Genomic DNA, 13,486 nt, shown 5'->3' on the forward strand with positions numbered 1-13,486 from the left:
CCTTGAATAGAAAGGAATAATCATAAGATTCAGTTGGTGAAAGGAATCCCTTACCCTCAAGGAGGGTCTATGCTGTGGCCTCCTGGGTCTGACTCAGGAGGAGGAGAGGTGACCTGGGACAGGCCAGTCACACAGGAGGCTGGCTGATCTTGCTGTGTCTCCAGACTTGGCCAGACCTGCCACAGACGTTCTGGCACAGGAGAAAGGACCAGTCAGCAAGTGGGGACGGGTTGAGGCACAGCTATTTCCTCCATTGGAAAAGCTGCTCGGAGCTCATGGCCTGTGGGATCTCAAGTCTTCCCTCAGGACACAGGTAGAGAGTTACTTCCTCTCACTGGGTCACAAATGTGGCTAAATAACACACAGGTCTGGCTGTCAGGGGCACTGGCAACTCTAAGCAGCACCTCTAAGCAGCTCCCACAGCTGGCTGCTCACCATGTCCCTTTGTCCTCAGGGCATCAATAACACTCACATGGAGACCCCTGACTTTGGCTTAAACATATCAAGAATCCACAAAGACAGTGGAGAGGAAAGTGCCTACCCACGAAGAGTAAGTGGAACTCAGGACACTGAGGCGGGGGGGGGGGGGTTCTTTTAATGAACACAATGCAGTGTTTTTGTCAAACAGGGAAGTTAAAACCTCATGATCAAATGTTGGATGTGAGGTACACTGGTAAGAGTACTGCATGGGAATGAGAAAATGGGTTCCTGCCTTTGTGGAGAAATGGTCTGGAGCCAACTGCCCCATCTCCAAGGAGCTCCTTTGTTCCTTATTTGTAATACACTTAGGGTTTGGAAGGGGTGGAGTATCACGATAAACACTGGCCTGGCGGTGCTGCCTGAGCTGTGGCCTCCTGCTCATTCCTTTAGACTCTGACAAGGTAGTTGAATAGCAGTCACCCTTCTCCTTGGGGATGTGGCTCCAGGTTTACGTGGAATTCCATGTGGACCAGGAAACCTCAGTTGATCCAGGGCTGGGATCCTTCCCTTGATAGATACATCTGCCCTTGTCATGATGAATGCCATGTCTGGATTTGTAAATGATAGTTTCTCAAAGAGAGAAGACCCAGGCTGGGTGAATGCAGTCAAAAGGCAGCTCTGCCATGTCCTTTGGGAGTGGAAAGCACCACGTTCCTCTTGACTGCTCCCTCCAGGGAGGGGGTTCTTCAGGAGTCTCCTCAATCTTAAGTCAGATCTGAAACTGTGGACTGCTGACTTAGCTCTGGCCAGCTCTTCTGGCAAACTACTGTGTGTGTGTGTGTGTGTGTGTGTGTGTGTGTGAGAGAGAGAGAGAGAGAGAGAGAGAGAGAGAGAGAGAGAGAGAGAGGGAGGGAAGGGGTGGCAGGGAGCCTCTCCCTGGAAATCAAGGGGTGCTTCCTCCTTGGCCTGAGCTGACTTCCTTTAAGGGCCCTATGAACTGGGCAATTGCTGGAGACGATGCCACTCGAGTCAATGTCCCCCCAGAAAGCAAGGTCTCCTTCTTCACCCTCTCTGCTTTTGTCATGTTTTCAGTCCCTTTTGTGCCTGGCAGTTTTTTGTGGCTTTGGTTTCTTTTGTGAATGCTTACATTACTATAAACGGACATTTGTGATTGGGTCACAAGGAAGGGGCGATTTAACCCAGCACTTAACCTTGGAAACAGTCTGGCTGTAATTCTCTTTCCAGCAGAAATGTCCTGGGGTGAAATGTGAATGGTTTTCTCCCCAGTGTTTTAAGTGCACACAGGCTGAATGAGGGTGTATACCAAGGGGTGAGCCTCAGAGGGTCTGTCCTTGCCACGGTAGGGACCCTGGCTTCAGGATCTCCCCAGCACACTGAATTTCACAAGTGTGCTATTCTTAAGGGCAGAGGCTTCAGAGTCAGCCTGCGGGGTACACTCTGCCACAACATTTCCCTGCTGTGTGACTTTGGGCAAGTTGCCTATAATTTCTCCAAACTTGACTTTTCTCTTCCGTAAAATAGAAATAATTGTCATGCCCACCATAATGAAAGGACAGCCTTAGTACAGGGCCTGTCTGTCACATGATAAATAGTGAATGTTGGCTACTGGAAATACTTGCATCTTTGCTTTGCCCTCCTGACTCTAGGAGAGACAGTGTGGATTTGGAAGGTATATGGTTTTGAATCCTGGCCTTGAGTCACTTAGCTCTACCACCCTGGGCGAATCACTTGAATCCTCTGCCTGCCTCCACAAATGCAAAACCAGGATGTCACTCTTCACTAGCAGAGAGGTTGCAAGAATTAGAAACAATCCTCCCAGAGTGTCCTGTACACCCGTTTTGTACCAGGCACTACTGAGAGAGGCATGCAGACAGGACATGGCTCTTCTCTTGTACCAGTGAGTTCTTCCTCTGCCTGTCACATTTTAAAAGAATGAGACTAGACAGGGAAAGCAGATGGCATGTGCTAGGAATGGAAAAGCATTGGTGAATTTTTATTCAAATCAACTTCATTCTCAAGAATTATTGACCGTTTCCTCATAGTGCCCCAACTTCAGGTCATCATTGTTTTCAGTATTAGTGCAGGTTTTTCTAAAGCCTGCCATTAAGTTTGCCCCAGGTACCAGGAGATATAGATGTGGTTTGTTTTGCTGAGACTGGGCCACAACGGATAATCTTGCACATCTTCATGGCAGAAATAACCATAGCTCCCTTTCAGGGCCCAATCATCGACTTCCGAGGGCTTCTCACAGACGCCATCAGAGGAGCAACTGGTGAACTTGCCTTGAACACCTTCGACTGTAACCCAGACCCCTCAGTAAGTGGCCAAGATGTGCCATCCAGCTCTCAAACTGCCCAAATCCAGGTGAACCCTGGAAGTATCCTCAGCACTTTGAGTACACTGAAAGCTTGTGATCAAGTCAGAGGTCATAGCAGCCTGTCACCATTTGTTTCGCCAAGATCCTGTTTTTCTTCCTAAATTATGAAGCACTATTGTAATGTGAGCCTTTCTGTTCCTCTCATCAGGAACGATTGCTGAAACCTCTGAGTGCATTTATTGGCATGAACAGTGAGATGCGAGAATTGGCAGCCGTGGTGAGCCGGGTAAGCTCCGCTGTTCAATTCACAAATTTACCGAGGCAAACTGGGGCTCCTAGAGCATTGTGGGCTGCTTCTTTTATTAATAACAATAAATATGATCATTTATTTATAAAGTGCCCCCACTTGCGAAGGCACTCATATTGTTTAGAGGCACAATAATGCATGATAAATAAATTATAGAATCATAAAATTACAATATAAAAAGCCCACTATCTCAGTGTAGAGGCCAAGAAAACCAAAAGACAAAAAGACTTAGAAAGAAGGGACAGGTGAAAGGTTTTTATAGCAGGGCCCAGAGTCAAGGAAAGAAGCCTCTTAGAGAAGGAAAGAACATATTTGCATTTTGTTTCAAAAATCAAACACATAGGGAGATTGAGAGTCTGATGATCTCATAACTGGAAATTTCCATGAAAAACAGATTAGTAACGAAAGATTTTACCACCCAGACTAGAGACTTCTCAAGCTCATGCCTCAGAATCTAAATAAAGGCAGTGAAGCTTGATGGTTAATGACATAAGCTTTGGAGTAAGTTGACCAGCATTTGATTTCAAAATCCTTTTCTTTCTAGCTGGGTGACTTTGAATGAGTTTCCTGGGATTAGAATGGATTCCTAGTCCAGGTTCTTTTTCAGTTTCCACTGATCTTGTTTTTAATTGAAGACTGAAATCAAGGCTCGTTCAGGGAGAGGCTTGAAATGTATTAGGCATGTTCTAGATCTGGAAACACAAAGGTGGATAGGTCAGACACAGTCCTTGCCTGTAAGAGTTTCTGGTCATGTGGGCAAGTGCACTTTGAGCATGAAGAATGGGTATTGTGGGGAAAGAAGACACTAGGAAAAAGCTCAATGAAAAAGAGAGGAAGATAGGGTAAAAGCACAACTATGTGAAATGGTACCACTTATGCATGTTTCTGGGAATCCAAGTAAGAAGCAGAGAATAGAAGGAAATGGGATTGGAGATCCAGGGTTCCTGAGGCGGGGCACCCAAGCAGTACTAGGGCTAGGAACTGGCCTCTAGAGACGAGGATCTTTTGACTGATGTTCTCAGGGGATGGGGTCATCAAATGTGCCTGCAGATAATTTGTTCTAGTGGCAGTGAGGTGGATGGATGACAAAGCAATTGAGAGGGAAGGTCAGCTACAAGATTTTTTACCAATGAGGGGAGATGGGGGTTTGGGCCATATTGTGGTGACTGGTATGCACAAGAGAGTAGAGAAAAATATTTTTTAGACTCACAAAAACTCAATAGACTCATTACCATTTTTGCAAAAGAATAACCTGACTGAAGATAGAGCTACAGATAGGAAGTGACCTGTGAGGATTCTGTGTGGAATCCTCTCCATGGAACCAATGGACATGGCCATTCAGCCCCTGCTTGAATACTTCCAGGCATGGAGAGATGACCACCTGATGAGGCCTGTTGATACCAGTTATCTGACTGATAACTTCAGAATAATAGAGGAGAAACTGGGGCTGGGAAATTAAACACTACTTTGTGGAACACAGTGTCAACTCTAGAAAAGGGCAAGAAATACATACTATTCTCAATGGATGCCTTGAATACCAAGGTAGATGAAGCCTCAGCAAATGCAAAGATGTCCTGCAGAAAGGGCAGAAATAAGAATGAGAGTGATTTGTGGGCTTCCTGCAGATACAGACTTGAAAGACAGGGTGGGCCTCCCAAGATTTTGGAAGACTGAGTCCTTTCTCTGTCATCCCATCCAGAAATGGATTACGCACATTACACATGAGCCAAACCACTTTCTATACATAGTTTCCCTCTTAGAAGTGGCACTGCTGTGTTGGGGGAAACTCAATGAAGGGGAGCAGGGTAGGGCCCTGACGTGTCACTGACATTTAAAAAATGTACTTTAAAAAAGGCTCATGTTAGATAAATAAAAGGGCAGTTTCCAGATTCATGCTATAGTCACTCTGAATGACTTTTGGAAAGGAGGATTTTTTTTTTTTTTTAAATGTAACACTCTAGACATTGTTTGCCTGAAATAGCTCCTACACAGAAAGGCCCCTGAGTGGCTGTTCTGAGGCATCTTGTGAAATTGGAGTTTGAAAACTGTAAATTAGTTATCAGTAAAAGCTACCTTAATTGATTACCCTCGATGGTTGCTACAGGGCTCTCCTGTAAGAGGGGAAACGGCTTTGGCTCGGTTGTCGGCTTCCTTGAATTTTGCAGAAGCAATTGCTCCTGCTGAAAGTAGGGAGCTATCACTAGGGAAAAAAGAGAAATTGGTTTCAGAGGAGCATCATCTCTTTTATGCAACAAATTAACAAAGTGTTTGCCAGATCAAAGAGCAAGAGAGAAGTCAGGCAACTATAAGGAACTGTTTTGCAGTGAAAATTAGTGTAATTTTAAGGCAGATTCTGTAGCTTCATTGATTATGGTCATAAATCAGCATGGTGTGTTATTGACTGAAGACAGAGTCCATTGTTAGGAGATATTTTTTTTCCTTTTTAAAAGAATCATATCATCAATATCTTTTTCAGGGAAAATCGTTGAATATTTTCATTATATCCCTTTGGTGAGCTAACCCCAAATTACAATGTATACATATACATATATCTAATATGAAAAATTTTGATCACCAGCCCTTTATATTCTATTATAAGTCAAGTTCTCTGCTCCCATGTTTATTACAGCTATGGAGGAAAAAAATTAGCTTTAACAAAATGATCAAATGTGCATTGCAGGACATTTATCTCCATAATCCAAACATAAAGTGGGATGACATTATTGGACTGGATGCAGCCAAGCAGCTAGTGAAAGAAGCTGTTGTGTATCCTATAAGGGTAAGAATGGCAGGGGTGGGGGTGGGGGTATTTCTGCTCATTATCCATTGGACAAGCTGTGTGTCACACACCTTTCAGGAAGGGCAGGCCAGAATGATTTTCTGTCCACAAGTTAACTTGGTGCCTGTCACAGCACTTTGTCAACACTAGGGCATCAGGCCTAGCCCATTCTGGACACTTTAAACTCATGTCTCATATTGGTTCCAGGCAGATGTCTGCTTGATGTGATCATTGAAGATCTAGAACTCTGTCTTGTATATTTGATTTGTTAGCCACTACACATTGGCTCCAATGAGCCTCCCTCTCTAAAAATAAACTTAGTATGGTAAAAATAGCTCCAGTACTGCAAACAAATAAAAAAGTAACTTGATTTCCTATAAAAAAAGAAAAGAAAAGAAAAATAAAAAAAGAAATAGCTCTGGTAGGAGAGGACCTCTCACTTGGTTTCTATAGGTGCTCCCTTACCAGTATTGCTTGGGCTGATTGTGAAGGGCAAACAGTACCTTCCCGGACAGGAGCCAACAGAGCCAGAAAGCTGTGCTCATTACATATTCCTGACATATTTCTGCATGGCTCACAAAATAGGTAGAAGAATAGAAAAACAATTCTCTCCAAACAGGATGAGGAGGAGGTCAGGGAATCACATGGTATTTGCTGTATCACAGACCCAAAGAGTGTATAAGGCACAACTTAGGGCCTTAGCCCCATAACCATTTATTGTCTTATAATTCTGAAGGTTGGCAGTTTGGGCTGGCAGCTGGGCCAGCTCTTCTCTTTTCCATATGGTGTTGCTGACCCAGCTCAACCATATGTTCAGGGCATCAGCCAGAGACACTGGAAAGATTGGGATAAGTGGGTCAGTTGGGGCCTCTCTCCCTTAGCAAAGGAGTCCAGTCCTGTTCACAGAAGGCTCCCAGAAAGAGGTAAGAAAGGGCAAGGCCTATGTGCTTAGCATTTTTCATATCTCTTCTTACACTGCTTAAATTTGCTATTCTTATACTTATTTAGTTTCTTATTATATTTGCCAATGTCCCATTGGCCAAAGTCACAAGGCCAGGCCCAGGATCCAGTGGTGGAGAAATAGATTCTACCTCTTCATGGCAAGAGTTGCAAAGAGTCTGTGGCCATGTCCTATAATCTCCTGCAGCCAGAATCATTTTATTGAATAACCTACTTATTCTTACCCGGGAGCCCATGAAGCCTTTGTTTTTTGGGTGCTTTTATTCTAAGAAGACAAAAATCAATAAATTGATTGTCTTTCCCCCTCATTCTTCCTGACTTCAGATATGGAGTAAGAAATACCTTGGTGTTTGAAGTTAATAGAAATTTACTCATCTTTTCCTCCAAGTAGAAGCATAGTACAAAACGTTTAGAAAGGATAGAACATCTCATTGAAATTCTCTGGATGTGTGACAGCATTTTAAACTTGGCATGGGATGATATTCAGATTTGACATCAGGATTAGCAAGAAATTAAGAGCCAGCTGCAATTTTACTATTCTTTTTCCTTCCCCTTGTTCTCTGCAGATCCCACCCACTGCCCAGATTATTTGAATTTGAACTAAAGAAGAGGCTCACTGAGGTCCATGCATGCCCTTCTGTAGTCAGTTTCTCCTCAACTATTTGTCACTGAATGATCCCTATTTATTTATTTATTTATTTGCTGCTGAGGATCAAACCCAGGACCTCACACATTCTAGGCAAGCACTCCACTAATGAGTGACACCCCCAAAGTTTTTTGTTTTTGTTTTTAATTATTTTGAGATGAGTCTCACCAAGTTGTTCAGATTGGACTTAAACTTGTGATCCTCCTGCTTCAGCCTCCTGGATAGTTGGGATTCCAGGAGACTGCCTCCACACCTGGCTGCCTCCACACCTGACTGCCTCCACACCTGACTGCTTCTCACTTCTAACTCAGGCTTCACCAGAGCTTTGTATTTCACTCACTTACACCTTTATTATGGGTTCTTTTGTGGGTTTTTGTTTGTTTGTTTTGGTTTTTGTTTTATGTACCAGGGCTTGAACCCAGGGGCACTTAACCACAGAGCCACATCTCAAGTTTTTTTTTTTTTTCTTTTTGAGACAGAATCTCCCTAAGTTGCTTAGGGCCTTACTAAATTCCTGAGGCTGGCCTTGAATTTGTGATCCTCCTGCCTCAGCCTCCTGAGCTGCTGAGATTACAGGATTGCACCACTGTGTGTCCCCCACCCCTGTTCTATTGTTTATCTTCTAGATCTTACTTGTTTTACAACATTCAAAAGATTGCCAAGTACTATATATGAATACACAACCATTGTAACTCCACGTCATGTTCAACCATAAGGATGGGATCCTAATTAGAATAAGTTATATTCCATGTATTTGTATAATATGTTAAAATACACTCTACTGTCATGTATATCTAAAAAGAACAAATTAATAAAAATAAAAAAAAGATAGCCAAATATTCTACACATAGAACTATAGGAGAAATGACATTGTGCATGTAAGAAATAAGTATTGATTTAAAAATGCCTCCTGTATGAATTTGTAACAAAAAAATCCCACTATTATGTATAATTATGATTCAAGAATAATTTTTTTTTAAAAAAAACTATTATATTGGAGGGGAATATAGGCCTTTCTTTTTCTTTTAAAAAAGATTGCTCTTTTAGAATTCACAAACAGGTTCAATCATTCTTATCCAGCATGGAAATAAAATTGGGATAAATAATATATACAGAAAAGCAGATCTTAAACAAACAAAAGGAATCCCTGAATTGTAGAGTTGGGCTGTGTTTTGCTCTAGCAGTACCAACTCTCTGTGCTAAGGGGGCACCGGCTGGTGCATTGATACCAAACCTCCTCATTGTCCCCTGTTTCTTTTCCCCCACAGTATCCACAGCTATTTACAGGAATTCTTTCCCCCTGGAAAGGACTACTGCTTTACGGCCCTCCAGGTAACACAGCTTCCCATTTCTGGGTTGGTAGGGAGTGTGTGTGCAGAGGATGAGTTGCTACTGTGTCCTCCTGAGGACTGGGGCAGTTGAGAGCTGTTGACCACTGCCTCTTCCCTGTGTGAGCCTGACTTAGGCCTGTCAGGGAAACTGGAGTTTAAGCATCGGCTCATGTTTATCCCCATGTGTCTCTAGGTACAGGAAAGACCTTACTGGCCAAAGCTGTGGCCACCGAATGTAAAACAACCTTCTTTAACATTTCTGCATCTACCATTGTCAGCAAATGGAGAGGGGATTCCGAAAAACTTGTTCGGGTAGGAATCCTTAATTTTGTATCTTTTTAAAACACAAGTTCTTGTAGAATACAGTGGAAATAAAATGGTGTTAGGAGGGTGGGGATATAGCTCAGTTGATAGAGTGCTTTCCTCACATGCACTAAGGTCCTGGGTTCAATTCCCAGCACACCTCTCCCCGAAAAAAAAATAATGTTCAAGCTTACTTGTTTTTAGATGATACCTGTGCCAGATTTTGTCCTGGGTCTTGATTACCAAAAGCTGGGGAAATGGGTTGACTATTTTATGTGGATGTTAATCTTGCTTCATCAGCAGAACACGATCTCCTTTCTTTTGGAATTTTACCAACAGTCTTTTCTTTTTTTTTTTGATTGATGCAACTTAGGAATGGAACCTGGGGGTGGGGGAATGATCTCTGAAGTGGCCTATTGTGGAAATATTCATTAAGTATGTGCAGTAGTTTCAGTCAACATTTATTCAGAGGGTACCACTATATGCTCATTCCTATGCCAAGTACTCTATAGAAAAATCAGGAGGCTTAAAACTTAATTATTCTTTCAGATGCTTTGAGCAAATCTCTTGCACTGTGCTCACAGCCTGAGGGTTTTAACCTTCCTTAAAGGGTTGTATCAATCTTTACAATGTTTCATTCTTAGTCTTGGACACATTTTACATTATAAAAATTTACTATATCTTCCAGTCAGTCACCTTAAGAGAATTTGTGTCTGTGATTTATGCCTCAATGTAAGGTGGATCCTTTCCAGAAATCCTGTTAAACTATTGCTTTTTGTAGAAGACTGATAAGTAATCAATACTAAGTGAATATAAAGTATTATGTATTTTCTGAAAAGAAATTACCCTAAAATATTGCTCTGAAATTACGTTCCCTTGAATGACTCATTTCCAAAAGATTATGGTCTACTTGAAAGTCATAATGGAATATTTTAAAAGAATTGATTTACCTAACATAACCTATTATTTATTGTTTTGATTTTATTTTCAAGTTGTTTCACTTGTGTATGTTTTTGTAATTCTTTTTTTTTTTAACTTTATTTTGTTCATTTACTTTTATGTGGTGCTGAGGATCGAACCCAGTGCCTCACATGTGGGAGGCAAGTGCCTTACCACTGAGCCACACCAAAGCCACCATTGTATATTCTTATCACCCCTTCAGGGCTATAATTTGTGGAGACATTCATTGACATTTACTTTGATCTTTACCTTGAGTCTAACTTAGTGCCAGGTTAAAAAATGGAGCTGGTATTTGTCTGTTCCTACATTTGCTATTTCCACGGGATTATGGTTCACTGGATTTCAATTAGCTGAAATTCAACTAACTGCAATCCATGTAGTCTGAGGCCTTTGGGGAGGCATTTCATTTTTGTATGCTGAGTAACAACAAAACCCTTGAAAGATGTACCCCAGAATCTACTTAGATTCATCTCCTGTCATAAAGAGTGGTGTTTAGAGCCACAGACACAAGACATTGCCAAATTCTCAAAGAAAGATTCATTGTACTTCCCAGATAAGACTTACCTAGGCAGAAGACTATATTCTGATATTTTATGAATATTCTTATAAAATGAATACTTTTAACAGAGTTTGAAGCTAAATGGATTTTATTATTTAATGATGAACTGATAAAAAAAGTCAATTAACTAGAACTCTCTCTGGGAGCATTTTATTTAGCTAAAGTTTGCTTTTGCTTCAGTATTATTTTGTTAGAACTCTGAGAGTGAACGCTGATGCTTGCATAGCCTTCCAGAACACGCATATATACTTTTATTAACATTATTGTGTATTTCTCTTTCTTCTTAAATACAAGTAAGAATACACTATACATTGCCTTCTGGACCTTGCTTTCTCAACACTTTACAAAATAACTTAGATATGGTTCTAGACTATTATATTTAAAAACATTCTTTCATATGTCTACCTGGTACTTCATTGCATGGATGTACCAAGTGTCTTTAACCTATTTTTTACTGATGGACATTTAGGTTGCTTCCAGTCGTCTGTGATTATGAACAGACCTAGGAGGACAGTCTCCTATACACATGTCTGTGCATGTTAGTACAGAGGGCAATTGCTACAAAGTAGAGGGGATGAACATCACTGATTGCTAAATTACTCACCCACAAGATTTTAGTAACTTACAGGCCCATTGATAGTTTTTGTGTGTGAGTTGCTTCCCCACGCTCTGACCAATACTGTATAGTATCAAAAATTAAAAAATCTTTGTCAATCTGAGTGAAAAATAATGTTTCAGTGTTTATGCATTTCAATATTTTAGTACTTGTATGTTCCTCTTTGATTTGAAATGGGTTTGAGCATCTTTTATAGGTTTAGAATATATTTTTTAATGAAGTGCATTTTTACTTGAATATTCGAAAAAATAATCCAAGGACAAATAGGTAACTTCTGCCAACCTTGAAGGATCTAAACTCTTTTGCTTTTATAAATTACTTTGTTTTCTCCTGCTGGGTGTGGTGTTACACACCTGTAATTTCATCGATTTGAGAGGATGAGACAGAAGGATCTCATGTTTAAGTCCAGCCTTAGCAATTTAGTGAGACCCTGTCTCAAAATACAAAAATAAAGGGCTGGGATGTAGCTAAGTGGTAAAGCACTCCTGTGTTCAATCCTCAGTACCCCCACTCCCCAAAAAGAAAAAAAAAACATAACACAAAGGAAACTTTATCCTTATTTTTGGAAATCTTGGAGAGATCCTCACCTAGAAAACCTTGGTCATGCTGTCAAGCCCTTTCCTGTGAAGCATTCAGATAAAGAAAGCCCTTTAGGACCTTCCCCTAAGTCAAGAGAAGCTTTTCCTGACATTTGTTTCTCTTTCTATTCCAATTAAGAGTTATTTATAGGGAACCTTTGGGCTGTGTTCCTCCCTCCTGTTCTAATGTTCATGCCTCTCAGGAGTTGAGCACTATCGAATAGTTGAGTGATCTCTTTAGCAAATGCATATACCTGTTGGTGCTTACATCTTTCACTGCCCCCCACCAATTGTATGACTTAACTTCCTCCAAGTACCTCTGAAAATTTTAGACTAATGCTTCCAGAAGCACTTACCCAGGATTCTATTTATTCTCTGGGAGTGGGAAGAACAGTGACATGAGCAGTACGGTGACCTAGGCTCTCGATGTGGCTCTCCTTGCAACTGGGTGGCAGTTGATCTAGTTGAGGCGATTGTTCTCTTGCTCCTGAGTGAGTTCTTTAAAAATCACATGGTTCTAATGTTCTGTTTTCCACTGGGAAGATCAATGCTGTAGTAATCACCCTCAATGTCAGATGTACTGGGGCTTTCCTTTGTGAGACAAGGAAGAAAACTTACTTTCTTCCAGTTAGGTAGGCTCCAGTGTATTTAAAAAGCATTCGAGACAAGTGTCCAATCATTGCCCTGATTCTCTCATGTCATTAGGCTGAGATTCTCTGAAAGGAAAAAGGTGACACATGGCCTTGCCTGTACCCGTTTCCCCAGCAATGACAAAGGTGAGGAATGCCCCACTCCAGGAAAGAAGGCCTGTGAGGGATAACCTGCTGCTGTTGGAAAGCCACAATCCAGCTTTTTCTGAGCCCCTCCTCTCTTATTTGTTCTGTGATGCTTTGCTAGTGCTAAGTGACATAGAGAATAAATCCCCCGTGGCTATTAAAGAATCTCTATTCTTTTCTAAATCTCTTCTGCTTTCTCCGATCAACCAGTGAAGAATTGTATATGGTGCTCAAGAGATCAGTTTCAGGGTTTAAAAAAAAAAAAGGTTTAGATTTTTATACTGTTTTCATCACCGCCATGTCTCCCTTTAGAGCTCTTTATTTTGTTTTTATATGTCTGTTCTTTTGCTGGTTGCTTTCCTGTTCTTGTTCAGTTTATAATATTTCATCTTGGAATAGCACATCTTACTCAACCAAGAATTGCCTTTATGTACCTGATTGTACCAAGCAGCAGTGTGGAGGAATTTAGGAAACAGAAAGGGGCAAAATTTTTCAGCCCTGTCAACATGACTGGAACCCTATCCTTTCCCTTTCCTTCTAAGAAAGACCTTCCTATTGTCCCCACAGATTAAGTGAAAAACCATGAAATGATTTTACAAATCCTAAGGCTCTGTGTCTATATGGAACATGCTATTGGCAGGGTGTCCTCCACGTTAACCAACCAAGGGAAATTTGAGTTTTCTCTTCAATTCTCCCATTTATGATTAGTAAACTTGAACTAACCACACACTCTCTTTGGCTCTAATTTTATCAGGTGATAAATGGAAATAATTGGACCATCCAACCCCCTGGGGTGGTAGTAGGGGGAAATAACGGTAATGATTATAAAGTTACTGTGAAATAACAGAGTGCAGAATGAATGCGTATTATTATAGTCATTCTAAGCTTTTAGTCTCTGGGAGCGTCTGAGGAC

At 41.2% G+C, this 13,486-nt stretch overlaps 1 protein-coding gene across 2 annotated transcripts in view; it reads left to right on the plus strand.

The window, feature by feature from the left end:
* The window catches only part of KATNAL2 (katanin catalytic subunit A1 like 2), a gene marked incomplete at both ends in the record, with an annotated part of 153,944 nt that overhangs the window by 119,468 nt on the left and 20,990 nt on the right, over window positions 1-13,486 (plus strand). For both annotated transcript variants that reach the window (XM_081263653.1, XM_081263654.1), the window contains 6 exons: window positions 455-550; window positions 2,659-2,757; window positions 2,967-3,044; window positions 5,746-5,844; window positions 8,719-8,782; window positions 8,975-9,093. In XM_081263653.1, the coding sequence (XP_081119779.1) occupies window positions 455-550; window positions 2,659-2,757; window positions 2,967-3,044; window positions 5,746-5,844; window positions 8,719-8,782; window positions 8,975-9,093 (555 nt within the window). The remainder of the gene's footprint in view (window positions 1-454; window positions 551-2,658; window positions 2,758-2,966; window positions 3,045-5,745; window positions 5,845-8,718; window positions 8,783-8,974; window positions 9,094-13,486) is intronic.

The sequence above is a fragment of the Spermophilus citellus genome (genome assembly GCF_964194105.1).
Source record: "Spermophilus citellus genome assembly, chromosome: 12".
Taxonomy (NCBI): domain Eukaryota; kingdom Metazoa; phylum Chordata; class Mammalia; order Rodentia; family Sciuridae; genus Spermophilus; species Spermophilus citellus.